The sequence below is a fragment of the Lynx canadensis genome, chromosome C1, assembly GCF_007474595.2.
Source record: "Lynx canadensis isolate LIC74 chromosome C1, mLynCan4.pri.v2, whole genome shotgun sequence".
Classification (NCBI taxonomy): Eukaryota; Metazoa; Chordata; class Mammalia; order Carnivora; family Felidae; genus Lynx; species Lynx canadensis.
The window spans coordinates 34461445-34480484 of NC_044310.1; the positions used below are offsets into that span (position 1 = coordinate 34461445).

General features: G+C 48.2%; 1 protein-coding gene across 6 annotated transcripts in view; it reads right to left on the reverse strand.

Moving 5' to 3' along the window:
- ERI3 (ERI1 exoribonuclease family member 3) overlaps nucleotides 1–19040 on the reverse strand; it is a 127241-nt gene that overhangs the window by 71051 nt on the left and 37150 nt on the right. For all 6 annotated transcript variants that reach the window (XM_030324774.2, XM_030324777.1, XM_030324776.1 and 3 more), the window contains 2 exons: nucleotides 16500–16559; nucleotides 12145–12236 (listed from right to left, as the gene is read on the reverse strand). In XM_030324774.2, the coding sequence (XP_030180634.1) occupies nucleotides 12145–12236; nucleotides 16500–16559 (152 nt within the window). The remainder of the gene's footprint in view (nucleotides 1–12144; nucleotides 12237–16499; nucleotides 16560–19040) is intronic.

Here is a 19040-nt window from a genome sequence, read left to right on the forward strand (position 1 = left end):
TAGACTGCTCTCTGCTCCAGTATACTCAAGGACACAACTGTTCCCCTTACCCTGTCTGTGACAGATCTCCTCTGCCCTGATCCCAGCTCCCTTGACTCCTTCAAGACATGTACGCACTTGGCCTACACAAAGTCACCCTTCTGGGTAGGCATTAGAACGGGCTAGTGGTTTTTAAACTGAGCTCAGTGGGGTTCTAGGATTCTAGAAGGGACATCAGGCTACTTTGAGGACTGGGGGAACAGGAGGAAGAATGGCAGGGCCTCACCCCAGCTTCAACCAGAGCAGCTCAACCTTTATATACTTTGTAATATTGGGCTTTCTTTAGTATTTTTTACAACAAAATTTCCTGCTAAAAAATACTCCCCATTCAGTCTCTCTACTGTGCTCCTCTGGGTTCTCATGGCATTTGTTTTGTATCTTCTCTGTAGCCTTCTCAGACTCCACCTTACTCAGCCTGTAGTTAGTTATGCACGTGCTGCTCTTTTTTGTCCTGATCACCTGGTGCTCCTTATAGTCCCGAGCATAGGACTTCCTGGCCCAGAGCAGCTCTCAACAGGGGCTAACTTTAGGCTACTGCTGGAATACCAGCACTTCCAGCATACACAGTGGTCAGCACCTTCGATGGCAGTTTCCATAAGAATCCCCTGGAAGAGAAGAGTTGCAGTGAAGCATAACTGACGTTTACAAGAAGGTCCTAGTGAAGACATGTGGCATATGCCACTCTTAAGTCACCAAATGAGGTACACCTGCTACCATCATCAATCACTTAAATCGACCTCCAAGGGACCAAAGAGACTTTTCCATCTGGCCAATCTCTGGGCAAAATGCAGATATTCCAACAGGAAATATCACTCATTAGAAGTTTCCAAACCCTGCACGTAAGACCATCCATGGCAACACAAGATGATGCTCATCAGATGAGTACTCAAGGGTTTGTTGCTTTGCAGAAGAGTCACCAGTCCCACAATTCTGCTCAAAGGACTCAAAATGGGTGCAGCTCCTCAGCCCCATAAACCAAGCCCACTGCCTGGCTTCCTTCTCCAGCCAGCTCTGGGGAAGGAGCAAAAGGGAGGCAGGGGTCTGTGCTCCTCCTAGCTAAAGCCACTTGTTAGTAGGCCCCAGATTCCTTTATCCCCAGGGAAAGGAAGGTAGCAATGAGCCCTATCCCTCCCCACCCTCCCCACCCCCAGTATGCCTCCCAACAGGGCCAGGGAAGAGAGCCATTAGTGTGTGCCTCAGCAGACAATGGGGAGGAGAAGTCTCCAGAGCAAAGGACAACTGCAGCAATTAGAATGCAGGGAGGTTCAGAAGCTATTTAACTGGGTGACCCCTGAGGTCGCTGCATCTGACTCCCATCCCTGGATAAATATTGTATGAGAGGGGAGGGGGGAGGGTGAGGGAGCCCTCAGAGTGCTGCTCCTCCTTCCACTCCATTCCCCACCCCACACGGCTGCCTCCAGCCACACACACCAGGAACATTATTTACAGCCCTGACAGTCAGAGCAATCACTCTGCTAACCAAGAGGGAATGGACAAAGTCGACTTACCAAAAATTGACTATGGCAATTGAAGAAGAAACCAGAGCTGTGGGGGAGGGGAGCTGAGCCAACACTGAGATGCAAGGTTCCCCCCACATTCTGGGCCTAGCTGAAGCAAATATTTCCCATCACCCCAAAACTACTAGTAGGTGAAACTGGTCCCAACTGGCAGAGTAAATCAGGAATGGTGCATCTCTCCACCTTTTGGGGGCTCCATGATCAAAAAACTCCTGGATCTCATCACTACCCAGGTGTTCCTTAGCAAAGATGGGAGTCCTAGCTACCTGCCCAGAGGAAGTGGGACTAGCCACATGTCACTTATCCAGCTGGTTCCTCAAGCCACAAGCAGGAGAGTCAGCCATAGCAGAAAGGGGTCAGGCTGAGGGAAGAAGAGGAGAGTGTCTGAGTGCAGGCTGCGTCTCGGCCCCCACATGTGCCGCTCCTCCAGTCCTGCTCTAATGCACCCTGACATGCCTCTGAAGACAGAGAGCTGTTTGCAGTCAGCACCGTGATTTGTTAGTAATTATTTCCATGGTGTCACATTGCTGTCACTCTGTTAACAAAGAGACAGGCTGCCTCGGGCTGCCTGCAAGAAAGAATCGCAGAGAAAAAGGCCTGTCAGGCTCCCGGGATTCTCTGGGCTGGCTGGCTTTCTTCCCCAAACCAAAATCCTTGCAGGCTTTGGAAGAAACAGTTTTACAGAACTATCAAGTCTGAGTATGTCACCCTTTAGCCAGGGACACTGAAAATTTATCCCACCCACTCATAGCCATCCTTCCCGAGCTCTACTGAGCTAAGCCCCCAAAGTCCATAGATCATTCAGGCATGGGCCACTATGCCAGCTGCAGCCCTGAGTTCTCCAGCCCTCACCTTCCAAGACCGCTGCTTCCTGACTCCTCTTCCTCACTGGGGTGTTTGCAGCCTCTCATGTGCTCTTAGGAGTCTAACATAGGAAACCTATTTCAGACCAAACTGAAGCAGCCACCCCGCTGGCACAGATGGTGGTCAAAGAGAATATGATGGCAGGGCATCTTCTCTTCTTGAATCTGCCAACCGCAGTTCAGGGCCAAAGCTGCTCAGATGTGGATGCCCCTGTAGTCTCTCGATGCCTGTGCACCTGTGAGGAGATCATCACAGACTGCTCCGTCGTTCCCAGTGCCTGGATTGGTACAACATCCACTGTGGTTTGCTTTAGCACAAAGTAATGTCTCCATTACCCTGGCTGGGAGTGAGAGGACAGATTGGCAATGCTGACAAAACAGAGGTCACTCACCTTACAGGCACAGAAAGTTGGAGATTAATTCTCTCCTCTCATGGAGGGAATCAGACTCCTGGATAGTGGAAGGGAAGCACCAATATCGAGACACCCTTTCATTGCCAAGCAGCAGCAGCAGCAGCAGCAGCAGCAGCAGCAGCAGCAAGAGAGGGACACTAAAGCCCATAAGCCTACAGAGGCCTTGTCAATGTGGCAAGGGCCACTGGCACCCAGTTCCTGCAGAATCCCACAGGACAGAGGAGCCTGGACAAAACCAAGATTCTTCTGGCATCAGGGTCCAAGGGCCAGAGGGCAGTGCTGGCTGCATGAACTGGAATGTAAACTCCATGAAGGCAGGAGGTTTTAGAAGTTTTATCTCTTTGTTCACTGCTATGTCCTCAATACCTAGAATAGTGTGAGACACACGGTGGGTATTCAATCAACATCTGCTGAAAATATAATTAAATGGGTCAGTATGGCTCAAAGGCTACTTCCACAGGCCTGGGGCCAGGCTCTCCCTATCACAGGAGTTCAGAGAAAACGGAAGCCAGTGCAGGTTCCAGAAGAGACAGGTAGACCACATATCCAAAGGACTGGAATTAGGTTTTAAAGGATGAGGGAGATTCTCATATCAGACTGAACATTTACATACTCATTTGACAAACATGTACCGGAGAGGTAAAGAAAAACTGTAGTCCAACAAAAGGAGAAGAGATAAAGCACAGTATGGAAATACAATGGAAAACTATACAGCAATGAAAAGGCCAACTACTAATATACACAACAACCATGGAGGACTCTCTCATATGTCATGTTGAGCAAAGGAAGGCAGACATAAAAGAGTACATTTTGTATGGTTCTACGTATCGAAAGTCCAGAACAGGCAAAGTGAACCAAAAGTAATAGAAGTCAGAACAGTGGTCATCTGGTAGGCAGAGGGCATTACTGACTGAGAAGGGACACAAAACGTTTTCTAGGATGATGGAAAAGGTTCTTGATCTTGATCTGGGTGGTGGCTGCACACGTGCATGATTGTATAAAAATACATGAAGCTATACACTTCACATCTGTATACCTTATGTACCCTAACATGCCTACTTCATACCTTGGCTTCTAAAAAAAATAGAAAAAAAAAGTTGGGTCTCAAGAGTCACACAAAGAGGTTTTTAAAAAAAAAAAAAAAAAAAAAACACAAAACTATCTCACCCAAAGTAAAATATTTTCCAGGAGCAAACTCCTTCTCCTTGGAGTTCAGGGGACAAGCCCTCCAATCTTCAGTCCCTATCTGCCAGAGGACAGAGGAGCCCAAATAAGTGGCCAAGGCCTGGGAAAGTCCAGAAATGTTCAAAACACAAAGGAGTGCAGACTGAGTCCCAGGTCTAGGAAGCAGTGACAGCCTTTATTCTGTACCAGGTGAACTGTGGGGAAGCAGAGATGGAACATATGGTTAGGCCATGCCACCAGCTCGTTCTGAGGCCCTCTGAAGCAGCCTGTCAGATTCTGCCATAGAATCAGACTTCCAGAGACGGTCCTGAAGAGCCATAGGACCAATTTGTCTTCCTGACAATCTAGACAGACATTGGCTGAGCTACCCCAACTCTGGGCTATGCAAAGGTCTCAGTGCCTACAGCCCCTCCTGCCAGCAAAGAGGAGACAATAAGACCCTCACAGAGGGTCAAGGGGAGTATAAGAGTATAACTCCAGGGGCTACTACTTAGGCAGCAACACTTGCCTCACAATGAAGCAGTAAAGAGACACCCATCTAGTCAGTGGCTCTATAGCAGGCCAAAACATGAGACTCCCACCACTGCCATAAACATCTCAAAGCCTGATCAGTTACTACACAAACGTCTTGATCTTTTATCGGGATTTTAACGAAGCAAAACTTCCATTCCAGGAGTTCCAAAAATCACTAAAGTGCTTTAGACTCTGTTACCTTCCTAGTGGATGAGGAGATGAGGCCAACATTAGAGCCCCCCATTCAGGCTCAAAAGTACCCAGAATGTGGAACACCAGAGGCTCTGCCTGCCAAGGAGGGACTGTACTTACTGATCAGATAACAGAGCTTCTCCCCAGTGCCCCCCAGGTCCAAAGTCCTTCCAGAGCAGACCAACTACCCCAAACCCAGGCTCCAAGGCAAGGACACAAGCTGAGTTGTCTGCTGACCTGCGGCTCCAGGACCACAAGCAGAAGAGAGGAAAAGGGATGCAGGCAGGGACCTAGGAGTCCCCATGGACTCCACAGAAACCTGTTCTTGCTCTAGGGTCTGCCCACAGGAAATGGATTATCCCACCAGGCCCATACTCAGGAGCCCTTTACCACTAGTGCCAGGCCCCAGGACATGCGTCGGAAGGAACTCTCAGGTCTCTGTGAGGAGGCTGGCCCCAGAGACCTGCGAGCTCTGGGGGGAGGCGGCGCACCCCTCGCTCCTCAGAGCCCAAGAACTCTCGGCCCAAGGAGCTGTCAGGCTAACGAGGCTACCCCACCGCCACTCCATCTGAGCGTGGCAGCCTGCACCGCACGACTGGCTTCAGGTGGCTCTTCTTTAATTAATGGCATCCCAGGCTCTGCAGGGAGCTTCACCCTACAATGAATGGCCCTCTCTCATTAGAGGCAGGCCTGCCATGATGTATTCAGGGCGAGGGCCAGGATTCATTTCCCTGTCTGTGGGTTGGGGATGGGAGGGAGGGGAGAGGCAGCAGGGAGAGATTTATATCGAGTGACTTGGATTAGCTGCAGCTGAAACATGACCCCATCAACTCAAGCTGCCTTCTTGGGGCTAACCCGATGCACCTCTGCTGACGAGAGGGCTCTAGGGAAGCTGAAGGGAGGGCAGAAGGTCTGGTTCTTGTTCTCTCTGGGCTTAGGCTACAGCTCAAAGGCCCAGAATTCCTATACAACCTCCAGAATTCCCTCCCCACCTGCCACACACACTCAGTGTGCACTGGCAGCCTGGTCTGGACTCTGAGCCAATCTTGCCCACCGAGAGCCTCTTCATGGCCAGGAAGCTGACCCACTGTCCTCCAAGCTATAGGACTGACCATGGCTGGCAGCTGGCTTTTGTCACTACTTTCTTTGGGAAATACCCTCCCTCCCTACCTCAGAGAAGGAGTCCATATCATAGTAATGCCCCCATATCTGCTGTCTGGAGAGGACAGCACCCAAGTACATTCTGCCACAGAGCATCTCAGACCACAGACTACCCGGCGCTAGGGAAAAGGCAGGTATTAGTCTGACATGAAAACACCCTGTCAGCTATCACCTCACTATACTGAGTCATTAGACTGAACCCCTACCTCTACGGTGGGGAGATTCTGTGTAATACTACTTCTTCCCTCCACCTCCTCTTGAGGCCATCTCATAGGGATTACAAGACTGAACAGGGGAAACTGGGGTCTTTGGGCACAAAGTTGTCTTAGAAAGAAAGATGCTCTGGCACCCTGCTAGCCACACAGGTGATTTTAGGCCTGGGGGCTAGGTAGGATCAGGCTGGCAGCAAATAGCACACAGCCCTACAAACTCCCTCTGTAGACCCCAGTGAATTAGACATTCAGTTTTGCTTGTGCTTGGGATAAGAATCATACATCAGAGTCTATCTTCTATCCATCCTCAACCCTCTTAGAATGCCCAATTCACTAAGAGAGCTGGAGAGTCGGCCTTCACCTACCCCTGCCAGCCAATCAGAAGGCTGCTCTGCAGGCTTCCTGTGTCCCTATGAGGGCCAGGGCAGAATGCCTATCATGTGTACACACACCCACTCCATGTCATCCACGCTTCTCCCTGGCCCTTGTGGAAGAGCATTCATTTACCCTTCCTTCCCTACTCAGAAAGAGATGTAGCTCAGTTCCGCTTTGCTAAGCCCTATTTGGCAATGTGTCTAAACACATGCAAACTTAATTAGTTCAGGAGGGGAGCCCAAGCACTTGCAGTGACAGATAAAAGTATCGGGAAATGAGACAAGTCAGGACTGCCAGGGAGTTCTTAGTCAAGCCCCTTCCCCCAGCAGGCTGCTAATCAAAGGTGATGCAGCTCAGAGCTGGGACCAACTGGCACACCCATGGGCAAGGGCAAGGCTTTCATAAGCTTAGTGACATGATGAGATTCCCCCACGTGCTTCCAAACATACTATAGGATACAGTATCCAAAATGATACTGGCAGTGGTTTCCTTAAAACAGATCTGAGGACTCATTCATTTGTAGCTCATCAAGGAGGCTCTCAGCCCCAAATCATCCTTCACCACACCTCCTGGCCAACTACGCCCGCATAGCAAAACAAACATAACAGTGCAGACCTCCACCAACACCAGATCAGGTACCAGCAGCCTAGGGTGTCAGAGAACATCTGCCACTCAGTGCAAACAAAGGAAAGAAAGGCATTCCCACCATATCACAAAGCCATGGGCCATGAAAGACAAAAGCAGATGGTCAGATGGCATAGTGGTTAAACACATGGTTTCTAGAGTCAGAATGCCTAGGTTCAAATCCCTGCCACAAACTTGTATGAGGCCTTGACAAATAACTTACCTCTCTGGGCTGCAGTTTCCTCATCATTTATTTAAGGGAAAAAAAAGGGGGTTATAAAAAGAATTTATTCCTTAAGATTGTGGTAGAATTAAATGAGATTGTGTAAATAGCAGAGCAGAACTCCTGGTATATAATAAGTGCTCAATAAATGCTGACTATCTTTATTATCTAATATAAAACTTCCAGAGCAATCCCAGCCCTCAGTCTTGGAAGGCACAAATCTCTCAGAGAAAGCCCTCCACCCTGCTCCTAAGACCAAACTCCTCCATGGCCCAGGCTTATGGGCCATCTTACCCAGTACCCACCATGGAGGGAGGACCCAACACCCATTACTGGCAGTGAGAAAATCCAGGAACAACTTGCATTAACAGCACAGTTCAACCCTTCACACTGCAGGAAGGCCCAAGATTTCTTCTTCTGTTCCATTCTCCCTGAATCTACCTTCCATTGATCCTCTGTCATTCTTCCTAAGTATGGATTCCATAGGCCCACTCCATTACTTAGCTGTCATTTATTCAACAAGTATTTATTGAAATACTACATGTCAAACATTGTCCAAAGTTATAATGGTGCCCACAATCTAGTGAAAGATACAGATAAGTAGAATTTATACAATTCCATGTATAAGTAAATACATTCCAGAAACACACAGGAAAGCACCTAGAAAATGTCGTTAAGATGGATCCTAAGGGGGATGCCTGGTGGCTCAGTCGGTTAAGCGTCCAACTTCGGCTCAGGTCACGATCTCACAGTTCGTGGGTTTGAGCCCCGTGTTGGGCTCTGTGCTGACAGTTCAGAGCCTGGAGCCTGCTTTTGATTCTGTGTCTCCCTTTCTCTCTGTCCCTCCCCTGCTCACGCTCTCTCTCTCTCTCTTAAAAATAAATAAACATTAAAAAAATTTTTTTAAAGATGGATCCTAAGGAACTGGCTAGCTAGAGCATCTGACTGGGGTCAGGGAGATGAGGTTAGAGAAGTAAGCAAGAGCCTTGAGGCCTCAATAAACTGTGTGACTCTGCCGTAAGGGCAAGAGGAAGCCTTGAAGGTATTGCGCGGAGGTGTGACATAATTTGCTGCAATTAGGAGAATGGCACAAAAGAAGTAAAACTGGGGTCAGAAAGACTAGAGCACTTTTGTATTCCAAAAAGAATATGGTGACCTGAACTAGGGCAGTGGTAGCAGGGATGGAAAGAAGGCAATGACTTTGAGAAACCTCTGGCAAGAAGAATCAACAAGAGTTGGCAATTAATTGGTTGTGACTAGAGAAAAGGAATCAAGGATGAGTCTCAGGTTTCTGACAGAAATACCAGGTAGAGGTTCCAGTCACAACTTGAGAGCAAGTTGGAGGACTAGGTGTTGGGAGAAAGATGACACCTGAGCTTTAAGGGGACTGTGGGCACCTAGGTGGAGAAACAGAATCAGTAGCTGGATGTGAAAGCTTGGAGTTCAGATGGCAGATAAAGCAGATTGCTTTTCTCCAGCAGGATCTCTGCTGCCATGTCAAAGCTGGAACCTACAGAGGCATTCCCTGCCTGGGTAGGCAGAGAAGACAGAAAATTGGTGAAAGAACACTAAACCCCATGAGGAGCTTCAAGAACCATGAGGTAAGGCAAAGGAAAGGTAGGTCAGGTAGGGGAGGCAAGCTGACCAAGGGTCGAAGCCATAACAAGTGTCATTTCTTAAACAAGTTGAGAAGGAAAATTAAATCCATGCCCACTAAATTAAAACCCACCTCAGCAGGATCTGTGACTACAGCATCAAAGCCCACAGAGTATCAACTCATCTGGCTTTGACAAAAGATGGACACAAAATGATTCTGTCGGGACGGGAGCAGATTTCTTTTCTCCAGTGGGATTTCCGCTGCCACTTCAGTTCCCATTTCTCAGTGCCTCACTAATCAGGCCCTTTCCAACAAAAGTGATGTGAAGCTGGTTGGGGGTGGGTGTTGGGAGAGAGGGGAAGGGCAGCAATGAGAAGGAGCCATGGCTCCAGAAAACTAGAGTGGGAAATGAAAATATTTTCTGAATTCCTTAGACTTAGTTAAGTCTGAAAATGGATGTCAAAATAAGAAGTAAGCCACATACTAACAAGTTGCGGGTGTCAATTTAACACCACCCTTGTCAGGCTCATCAGCAGCCTTTACCAGGCGCATAAAAAGGTGATGGCTCTGACGAGAGCCATCTGACGAGAGGTTCCAGGAACACCGATAAGCTGTGCACTGTCACGCAGCACTACTTAGGTTTCCTCTCTGGCTGTTTTTATTTTGTTACACATTTAATTAAGAGCCTTCCCAGCAGTTATGCGGAGTCCTGCTTCTAAAAGGCAGCCACAAAGCTCTCCTCCCCCCAACTCCTGCCACCTGACATCTGCTTCCCTCTTGCATATTCTTTTTCAGAGCTTCACTGGCCTTTTCAATACAAACCCAAACCAGCTACCAAAGTCTCCGCAACCCATCTCTTTTAGAAGCAACATGGCCTTAGAGTTCAATTCTGTGTAGCTATGAATCTCTACCATTTTGGGCCTCAGTTGTAAATACTATTTTGTGTTTTGCCTCTGTAAAAGGGAGATACCACCTTCTACCAGGGAAGATAGTTAGAAGGACTGAATGAGATATGGTACATGCTCATTAAAATTTGGTTTGTTTTCCCGTATGTTTGGATTCAATGACCCAATCCCTCTTCTTGATTACATCATTTTTTGTGAAGATTCAAAGCAGCCTCCTGAGACACCAAAATCTATTCTGGGCCCACTGGGCTAAACTGGTGCTGCAGGCCAGAATGGGCCAAAGAAGACAACATCCTCTGAAATTCCCTCTTCTTCTTATGGAGAAACCAACTCCAAGCTTAGGAGGCCCGGCCAGATAGTCCCTGCATGCATGCACAGGGAAGTTTTCATATACACATGTATGCACGTGCCATTCACAGTTAATGCAGAACATTCTGAAATGAAATGTGGGTGCCTGGGATATGAACACACCAAAGAGTGAAAACCACTAGAAGAGTGGGAGTCCTGGGAGGTTATCTGGAGAAACTAGGCCTCTGGACTAGGCTACATGAGCCCCAGATGCTAGGTATCAGCCTGAACCTTGCCACCCCAAATAGCTTCTCTTGTGCTGCTGAAATCCACCTAAATCCCTCTCTGCTTCAAGTGCTCAGAGCTTTCCAAGATGCCATAAATAAGAACAACAGCCTTCCTCCTCCTCGCCTTCTCCATGGAACCCTCCCCTGATTCATATCTGCTTCCAGATCCAGCCTCCATAATTTCCCTGACACACGAGTGTCATCTGGGAGCACAAAGATCCTCTGGAGCTCTGGGAGTCATGTGCACACACCTAGACGTATGCGGTCAATGTGCGTACATGACCTAAAGGATATGGAGATGAGGTGTGTGGGTGTATATGTGATCTGGGCTTGTTCCTCTTCCTGTCTCACTTAGGGAGTTGGTGTCCTGTAGCAGTCTTGACATCCACCTGAATGCATAACTTCACCTCAATACCTAGCATCCAAAAGGCATAAAGAAGGAGCTTGGTAAGAGGATAATACCTAATTTGGTAGGAAATGTTACTCCAGAGCCACTATTCCCCACCCCCCACCAATACCCCACCCTATGCACGAAGCTTGTGTGCACACGCGTACACACACATGCGCGCGCGCACGCACACACACACACACACACACACACACACACACACCCAGAATGCTTGCTATTGCCTTCGGTCACAAAGAACACAGAGGTATCGATTCTATCAATCCTCAGCAAACAGTGCCCCCACCACCTCCACCCCGCTTTAGTTCCCTGGGGGCTGTCTGAAGCCAGGTATCCATAAGGATAGACAAGAGGCAAAAGTGTCAACCTGGCAAAGGAACCAGTTCTGTCTTCTATAACCAGGGCAGGACCGAGAGACAAAGGAGAAAAAGCAGTGGGGACAAAGGAGGGACAAGGAGGCTGGGGACTTGGGGAGCTCCCTATAAGCAGCCCTCTCTCATTCCACCACTGGGCCCTCAGTTGAATCATCAGGGCTTTGTATTTCAGATAAAAGGGTAGGATGGCATAATGGCTAAGAGAAAGGACCCTGGAGTCAGGTTGCCTGGGTTTGAATCCTGGCTCTGTGTGTTCTTGGGTAAGTTACTTAACCACTCTGTGCCTTAATTTTCTTATCCATAAAACAGGAATAAAAGTACCAGCGTTTATTAATGAGTTACTATTTCTAAAGCACTAAGAGTAGTAAATGCTATATATTTGGTTTAAAAAAAAAAAAGGATCTGGGGCACCTTGATGGCTCAGTCAGTTAAGCACCTAATTCTTGATTTCAGCTCAGGTCATGATCTCATGGTTGTGAGATTGAGCCCCACATTGGGCTCCATGCTGGGCCTAAGGCCTGCTTAAGATTCATATTCTCTCTCTCTCTCTCTCTCTCTCAAAAAAAAAAAAAAAAAAAAAAAAAAAAAAAAAAAAAAGAATCTTCTTTTAACCCCTTCCTCTCCTCTCCTTTCCTTCCTTCCTTCCTTCCTTCCTTCCTTCCTTCCTTCCTTCCTTCCAGGACAATAAGTAACCCCACAACTGGAAGGGCTGTCCTGAGCAGTGGGACCTGGCAAAGGCCAGAAGGCCCTGACAACAGCAATCCCAGTAGGGTCCTTGACTTGTCTACTATTCCTTGTTCCAGAGGCAGAAGGCAGGGCTCCCAGCCCTCTTCCCACCCTGGCAGCCCCCAAGATCCAGACACTCCCTAACTCAGCTGCCCTGTAGGCTTGGATGTGTAAGCCTGTGAAAGGAAGACCTGGCCCCACAGATTCCAAGCCCTGACAGCAAAGTAGTCCTTCTTGTACTCACATGACTTTCAAGTCCCAGTCTCCACAGGTGACAAAAATTGACTTGACGTTTGGATCTAAGAGGCCTTCCTTCGCCATCCACTCATCGACCCTCTGAAAAGTACACAACAAGAACAGATGAGATTTCCCTCTTTTTTTTCTTCCTGAGTCTGTGAAGAGCCACAACAGTGAAACGCAGATAAGCTGCTTGTAATCAGAGCAGGAAAAATCTGTAATCTTATCCAGCCATGGCTCTGCTCTTAGCCTTGGCTCAGGGCTGTGGGGGCACAGGGAGGACAATCCCTGCAGGAAGATCCACAAGCCCGAGTCAGGGGAGGAGGGAGTCTCTCCACTGTTCCACTGCCTGCCCCAGACAGAATAAGGACATATCCCAGTAGGCTGGTCCTCAAAAGCAGAGCCTAGCACAGACACAGGTTGCCCTGGGCCATGAGAACAGGCTGGAAGGAGGCCTCAAGGAGGGACTCCAATCCACAGGTTTCTTCATTCACTCACTCATTTCATCCTCCTACCAAACGTTTATTAACCACATTTATGAATTTGGTGATTCCCCCCAGTGAAAGTAAAGTTAATCTTCACCGTGAGTCTAGCAAAAAAAGCTCCCTTGCTGGGCTGGAACCCCTTCTTGATCTCTGGGATTGCACTGCCTGCTTTAGTTACTAAAAGCTCATAAACTGGCCCCAGACTTCATGTTTCTCCTCTCCTGGTTGAGGATTCAAATTCAAATTCGGTGGACTCTATTGAAGGCTGAGCTCAATTCCTAGACAGAGATAAAAACTGTTCCTAAACATGCTATAAGTATTTCTTTCCCTTCATCCCTTTGATCAGTTTTATTATTTGCACTCACACTGCAAGTACAAACATTAAAATCAGTATATAATGAGAGAATTATCATAAAGAATTCATGAAATATTGCCTATTTTTCAGAAGATCCCAGGCATGGGGTGAGAGTATAGCAGATCACCATTGCTCCACTCATGCAGAAGGATTAGTTTTTAAAGGCAAAGAAGCTAGAAACATAGAATTGAAAGTCAGACACATCTGGGTTCTAACCCTGACTCTTCCATATCCTGGCTGTGTCACTGATGGGAAGTCATTTAAAAGTCATTTAATCTCTCTGAACTTCAGTTTCCTTCATCTATAAAACGAGGCAGATGACTAACCTTACAGGGTTGTTTTGAGAATTAAATGTAATAAGGTATTAAGTGCCTACCACAAAATAGACAGTAGGCTGAGAAGGCAAGAAAGGCAGATCATCATAATACAATACAATAGATGCAACCATGGAGAAGTGAACAGAATGCTATAGGACCAAGAGGACGAAGTGGCTAGCTCTATCTTTTACAGGGTAAAGAGTCAGAAAGGAAGGCTTCACAAAGAAGACAACTGAACTTAGGATTCTGTGGTTGGGTTTGCTTGACAGGATGGAACACAGGAAAAGATGCTACAGGCAGAGGCAAAGGCACACGCACAATCATTTTGTATTTGAGAAGCAATTATGTGCTTAATGTCTGCCCTTCCCACCAGACTGTAAGCACCATGAAGGCAGGGACTCTTATTTGTCTTATTCACAGTCTTAATCCCTAATCTACTGCAGTACCTTCTCACAAGATACCTACTGATTTACTGAAATATGAGTAGGGAATAGTGTGATCAATGTCTACAGTGTGTAGAAAGAAGGGACAGGAAATGAGGCTGGGGGCTAGGTTAAACCAGACTGTGAAGACTCCAGCAAGTAATGGAGATTCCATGGAAATCTTGAAGTAAGATGACTTCTAGCAGGTATAGGCTGGCTCCCCAGACATCTCAGAGATCCTGGAGGCCTGGTCCACACTGACACAGTCTTTGAGTAGGGCCAAGGATCCTATGTGGTTCCACGGCTAGAGCAGTCCCACTCCCAGGAGGTCAGAGCTGCTCCCTGAGCCAGACTGTGCTGACGCTCTTCACAGTCTGTACACCAGAGAATCCCTCTCGGGCCAAGAGTCTCTGCAGCAAGCTACATTCTGGACCTTCCACTGCTGAATGGCTTGTCTCCCCAGCCACTATGGCCCACTTGCACAGATGAACATGCACACTTGTATACCCTTTCCCAAGACTTTACAGAAGAGGTAAGGCAAACCTGGAGCTCCCTATGTCAGCTAACCTTGCTCCAGCTCACTGGCCTTAAATCCCCAAGGGAAGTGCCCCATCTTCCAGGGGGGCTCTCCAATGCCCCAACTCCTGCACAGTGCTCTTAGATAAGAGCAAGACAGGACTGTCAGGAGCCAATGCTCAGCAAGACCAAGCCTTCCCCATGAGAAGCACTTAATACTCACAGGGGGTCCTTCAGAAGCTTAGGACGTAGGCCATTCACTCATGTGATAGATATTTAGTGAAAACATTCCACTGTGAGCCTGTCCAGGGAAGAGATACTACATTTGGAATAAAGTCTGCCCTTTTCCTTCCCCCTATGCTTGAATGGATAAAGAGCTAGAGGAACCACTGAGAAAACCCCCAATCAGCTGGGCTAGCCCTCCCAGCTACAGAAGGTCTAGCTTGAGTCCTACTTGGACCAAATTAGTCAGGCAAACATCTAGCTGGCCACCTGCTCAGGGACTTGGTTAGGACAAGAAGTTAGCTTTTTAGCTGTATGACCAACTCAGGGCTAATGGGACAAAGCAGAGCCTATTCTAGTCTCCTTGCCAGAGACTCCCTATTCAGGCTGATGCCCGGAATCTTCCCTCTTTACCCACACAGTGTGCTGAAGTAGCTTCCTGGGTGAGACTCAGAATCCTCTGAGCACCCTGCTCCAGGCTGGCCTGGGGTTAGCAGGAGGAAGCCTCCTGAAGACCACAGGTCCCTGGCAACCAGCACCACTGAAGAAAAAAAATCCCGTAATTTCAACAGCCCTAGTTTGGTGCTGGCCTACAGCAGACATCTTCCTTTTAGGATCCTGGCCAGAGACATTCCAAGAAAAAAAGCTGCCTGCTCTCTGGCCTCCGTCACATGCTAGGCCCTGGCTGGGACATAGGAAAGGATGGGTCCCCTTTTTCTCCTTGAATCCGGTCTTACAGGGTGCAATCCATGCTAAAGGGCCCCCTCAATCATAGGAGTTAATCTCTCCTGAAAAAAAGAGGGTCAGTGGGGCTGGGGGACACCTCAGAGCTCATCTTATCTTCTCCCAATGTATTGCAGGTACCCTAATGCTGACTCTACCCAGAGCTTGACCAGTCACAGAGCCTAGGCTTATACACTCCCAGGAATAGAGAGCACACCTGCCACTAGGTGAGCCTAAATCTGACTCCATCCTGAGGAGCCCCAGGAAATTCAGTCTGCATTTCTCTTTCCCATGGGGCAGAATCTCTTGGCTAAATAAAGAGATCTTCCTCCCTCTCCCTGCCACCATCCAACTTCCTCTAGGCTGCCTACCTCCAATGCAGATGTGCCCTGCTATCCCCCCAACACTCTGCTTTCTCTTGTGCTTTGATAGGGGCTAAGCTTTGGGTTTATTGGTCTTAAAGATAAATAAAGCACCAAATGAGATCCACAGGCTTTTTCTCTTCTCCCCTCCCTCTAGAGAGGAGGGAGCGGGAGGGGGACCTTCTCCCTTGGTGAAAACCCCCAGGCCAGAAGGGGTGGGAGACTAGCTGAGGCCAAGCATAGCCCTTCTTTATTCCCTCAGGCTGGAGCACAAGAAGCAGCATCTTAACCTTTTCCAGCTCCCCGAGGAGAACATCCTAGAAGTGTGGTCTCTGCCAAGGGTTCTAAAGCCTTTAATTTGATTTCCCTCACATAGGCAATTGTTGTAATTATTCCGATTAGGAATCATTACCCAGTGCAGCCTCTGCACCCCTGACAGGCACAACGCATCCAGCGGCAAGCTGCAGTGGGGCAGGCGGGCCCAGCCGTACCTCCTGGAGGAGCTGACAGCAAACAAAAGCCATCGATGGGGAGTTCTGGGTGAGTTAATGAAGTGCTCACATGCCACAGGAAGCCCACACTAAAGCTAAACAAAAACACCTCCAGTCCCCAGGGCTAGTCCTGCAGTGCCACAGCTCAGCCCCCCCCACTCCCTGACCCGCCCAGCACAGGCTGCCAATGCCGCCCAGCAGAGGGCCAGGGACCAGGAGGGGGTGGGGAGCCCTGTGAGGATCTCAGGGCAGCACTCGGACATCTTGCCAGTAACCCTGATGGGAACAGCTGGAGATGACAGATCAATGGTTCAATACTCTCAACAGCATGTCACTGATGTGACAGCAAATGTTATTCTAATCAAGCCATAATCATAGTCAAATTACACGGCTACATTCTCAGGAGGGGAGGGAGAGAAAGGCAGCAAGAAAGGGTCAGAGGTCAGGAATTAAAGGTCATTTAACCTACCTCCAGTACTTGCTGCAGGCTTGGCTGACCATCCACCATAGCTTGAATAATCCCGGTGAGCTGAAAGGAAAGAGAAATAGCCAATAGGTGGAACCGGAGGGCACAGGGTTTCAAAACTGGACTGGATCCTTTTCTTTCTGTTTTTCTCCTTCTACTGTAAAAGATTCTGGTGTGCACTGCTTTAGGCTCAGAATCTGACAGAAGCCTTGGGAATAAAGTCCCAGGATACAAGGTGAATTCCCCCTGCCCTGAGAGGGGGATACACACCTACATACTGACCACAGGGTGTGTTTCATACCTATTTCAGCTTTTACTTTGAAAAAAACCTGATTTTATGTATCTTTTGTATTCAATAGGCTCAATAACTCCCTACAAATTACAATCTAAAGTCAATTCACCTCCAAGCTTCACAGAAGTTCCCAGAGAACTTGGAGAATACTTGCACAGGACAGACATACTTGGGTTCTGATGTCCAGCATTTCCCCCTGTAACATCAGTGAAGAGCCAGGGGAGCCCCACAGGCATCTACCCTTCACCCTAAATACCTGGGCCCTCAACACCAACTAGGCAAGTAAGAAATAGACACCTTTAACTTAATGCAGATGAAAAGGCCTAATGTATGAATCTGCTCTAGAGAATTTCTGACTCACGGGCCTATGCTACACCCAGGTCAGGCCTAGCTTCAAACAAGCTTGTTGCTTTGCATTGTTTGGAAGTGAAAATATCCCTCGGACACAGACTAGGACAGACTGCCTCGGGGATCTGAGGCAGGAGGCCCCTATCCATAGACTTGGATCCAGCAGGAAATCACCATGCCCAATGTGCCCCTGGCTACTTCCACAGAGAGCAGCATCTCAGGCTTGCTTGGGAACTTTTTTTTTTTTTTTTTTTTGTAAGTGTTGGGGGGGGGGGATTAAACTCCAATTAAACTATAATTACATTTAATGAATATCAAATACCCAAATCACAGGAACCGCTGGCTCTAAGAGGGAAGGTTATTTTCTCGTAGCGACTTACATGGAATGGTAATACACACCTTTTAGGGAAGAAATTTTCATTTTAAGAACGCTGAGTTCCTCTAGGTGGGTTTCTGTAGTTCATCAAGTCATTATTAGGTGGTATTTTAAGGAAGTGTAAGGACACAGCCACTCTATTTTATATTCCAGAAACTGTTTTTATATTAATCTGTATTTTAATTGGGTAACAGCTGCTGCCTACAGACTTCCCATGGTCTAAAAGGAAAATAAATTAGAAAGATTAACTACACTGTTGTTTCGCAAGGCTTTAACCCACAGCATGCCCACCCGGCTGGCACCTCCACACCCTTTCCTTGCTTGGGAGACCAAAGAACTGCCCAGCAGAGGGAGGGCCTGAGCCAAAGAGAAGAAGAGTTGGTCTACTGAGGGGTGGGAGTGGAGGGTTAGGGTGAGGAAGAGCTCTGGGTCAGCAGCTTTCATCTTAGAGTGCCAAGACTCCTCCATTTATTTAGTCAACAGCTATTCATGGACAGCCTACAATGTGCCAGACTCCATTCTAAGAACTAGGAATCCAGCCATGAGGAAAAACATGAAAACCCTGCCCTCATGGAATCTGTGTTCTTCTTGGCAGCCCCTCCTCTTCCCAGTCCAGCCAGCACCCAGAGCCACACATTCAGCAGGCAGTTGCCCTGTGTTTTGCCTCAGGCACACAGGGGCCAGAGCCCAGAGTAGGCTTGTTGCCAACTCCAGGTCCAACATCCAGATGACTGACTAGCACCCATGCATCCACTGCTCTTCTTTCTGGTCCAGCTTCTCTCCTGCTTGGTTCTTCCAGAGCCAAGTCACATCCTCAAGCTTGGAGCTGGGACTTAGGGTCAGGACTATCCTGGAAAACCTACAGCCACTCTTACTTCTTGGAAAGCTCTGGGGTCTGTGTGCCAGTCTCATGTCTAGTCTGAGTCTTCTGGGACAAGGTTAGGTCTACGACTTCTGACTCCTACCAAGGGTCACTCAGATGAGGTGAATACTGAAGGGCTTCCAGAAGGACTTGCAGAAGAAACCAATGGGTACCCTTGCCAAGAGCCCTCCCTCCTTGGAAAATGGGACTTAGGTCAGCATCTATGTACTCTACAAGCACCTGCTCTGGGCCCAGGAAAATCACTAATGCGGAGAGAGAAAATCACTATACTATAAAGGAAAACCAGGGCACTGTTCTCCAGGATCTCCTTCTATAGGCTAGGCCCGCCTCTTCAACCCTGGTGGTAGTGGGTAGGGCTCCAGGGTCCTGGGGCTTTCTCACACTCCTATCCAGTGGTCAGTAGTCCTAGAATCATCAGCCTGAGGGGGGCCTAGTGAGCTCAGCTCCCTCTCTACGTGTTTCTAGAGCATTTGTGGTTCAGCAAGACATGGCTTACAGCTGAATTCCTAAAGGGCATGAACTCACCCCCAGAGACACAGAGGCTTGAGCTATTGGTTCAGCTAGAGGCATCCTTCCAGGAGGAGGCCTCACTCCTCTGTATTAATGCTTCCAAGGATGGACTACATCTTATTAGCTCTACCAAGG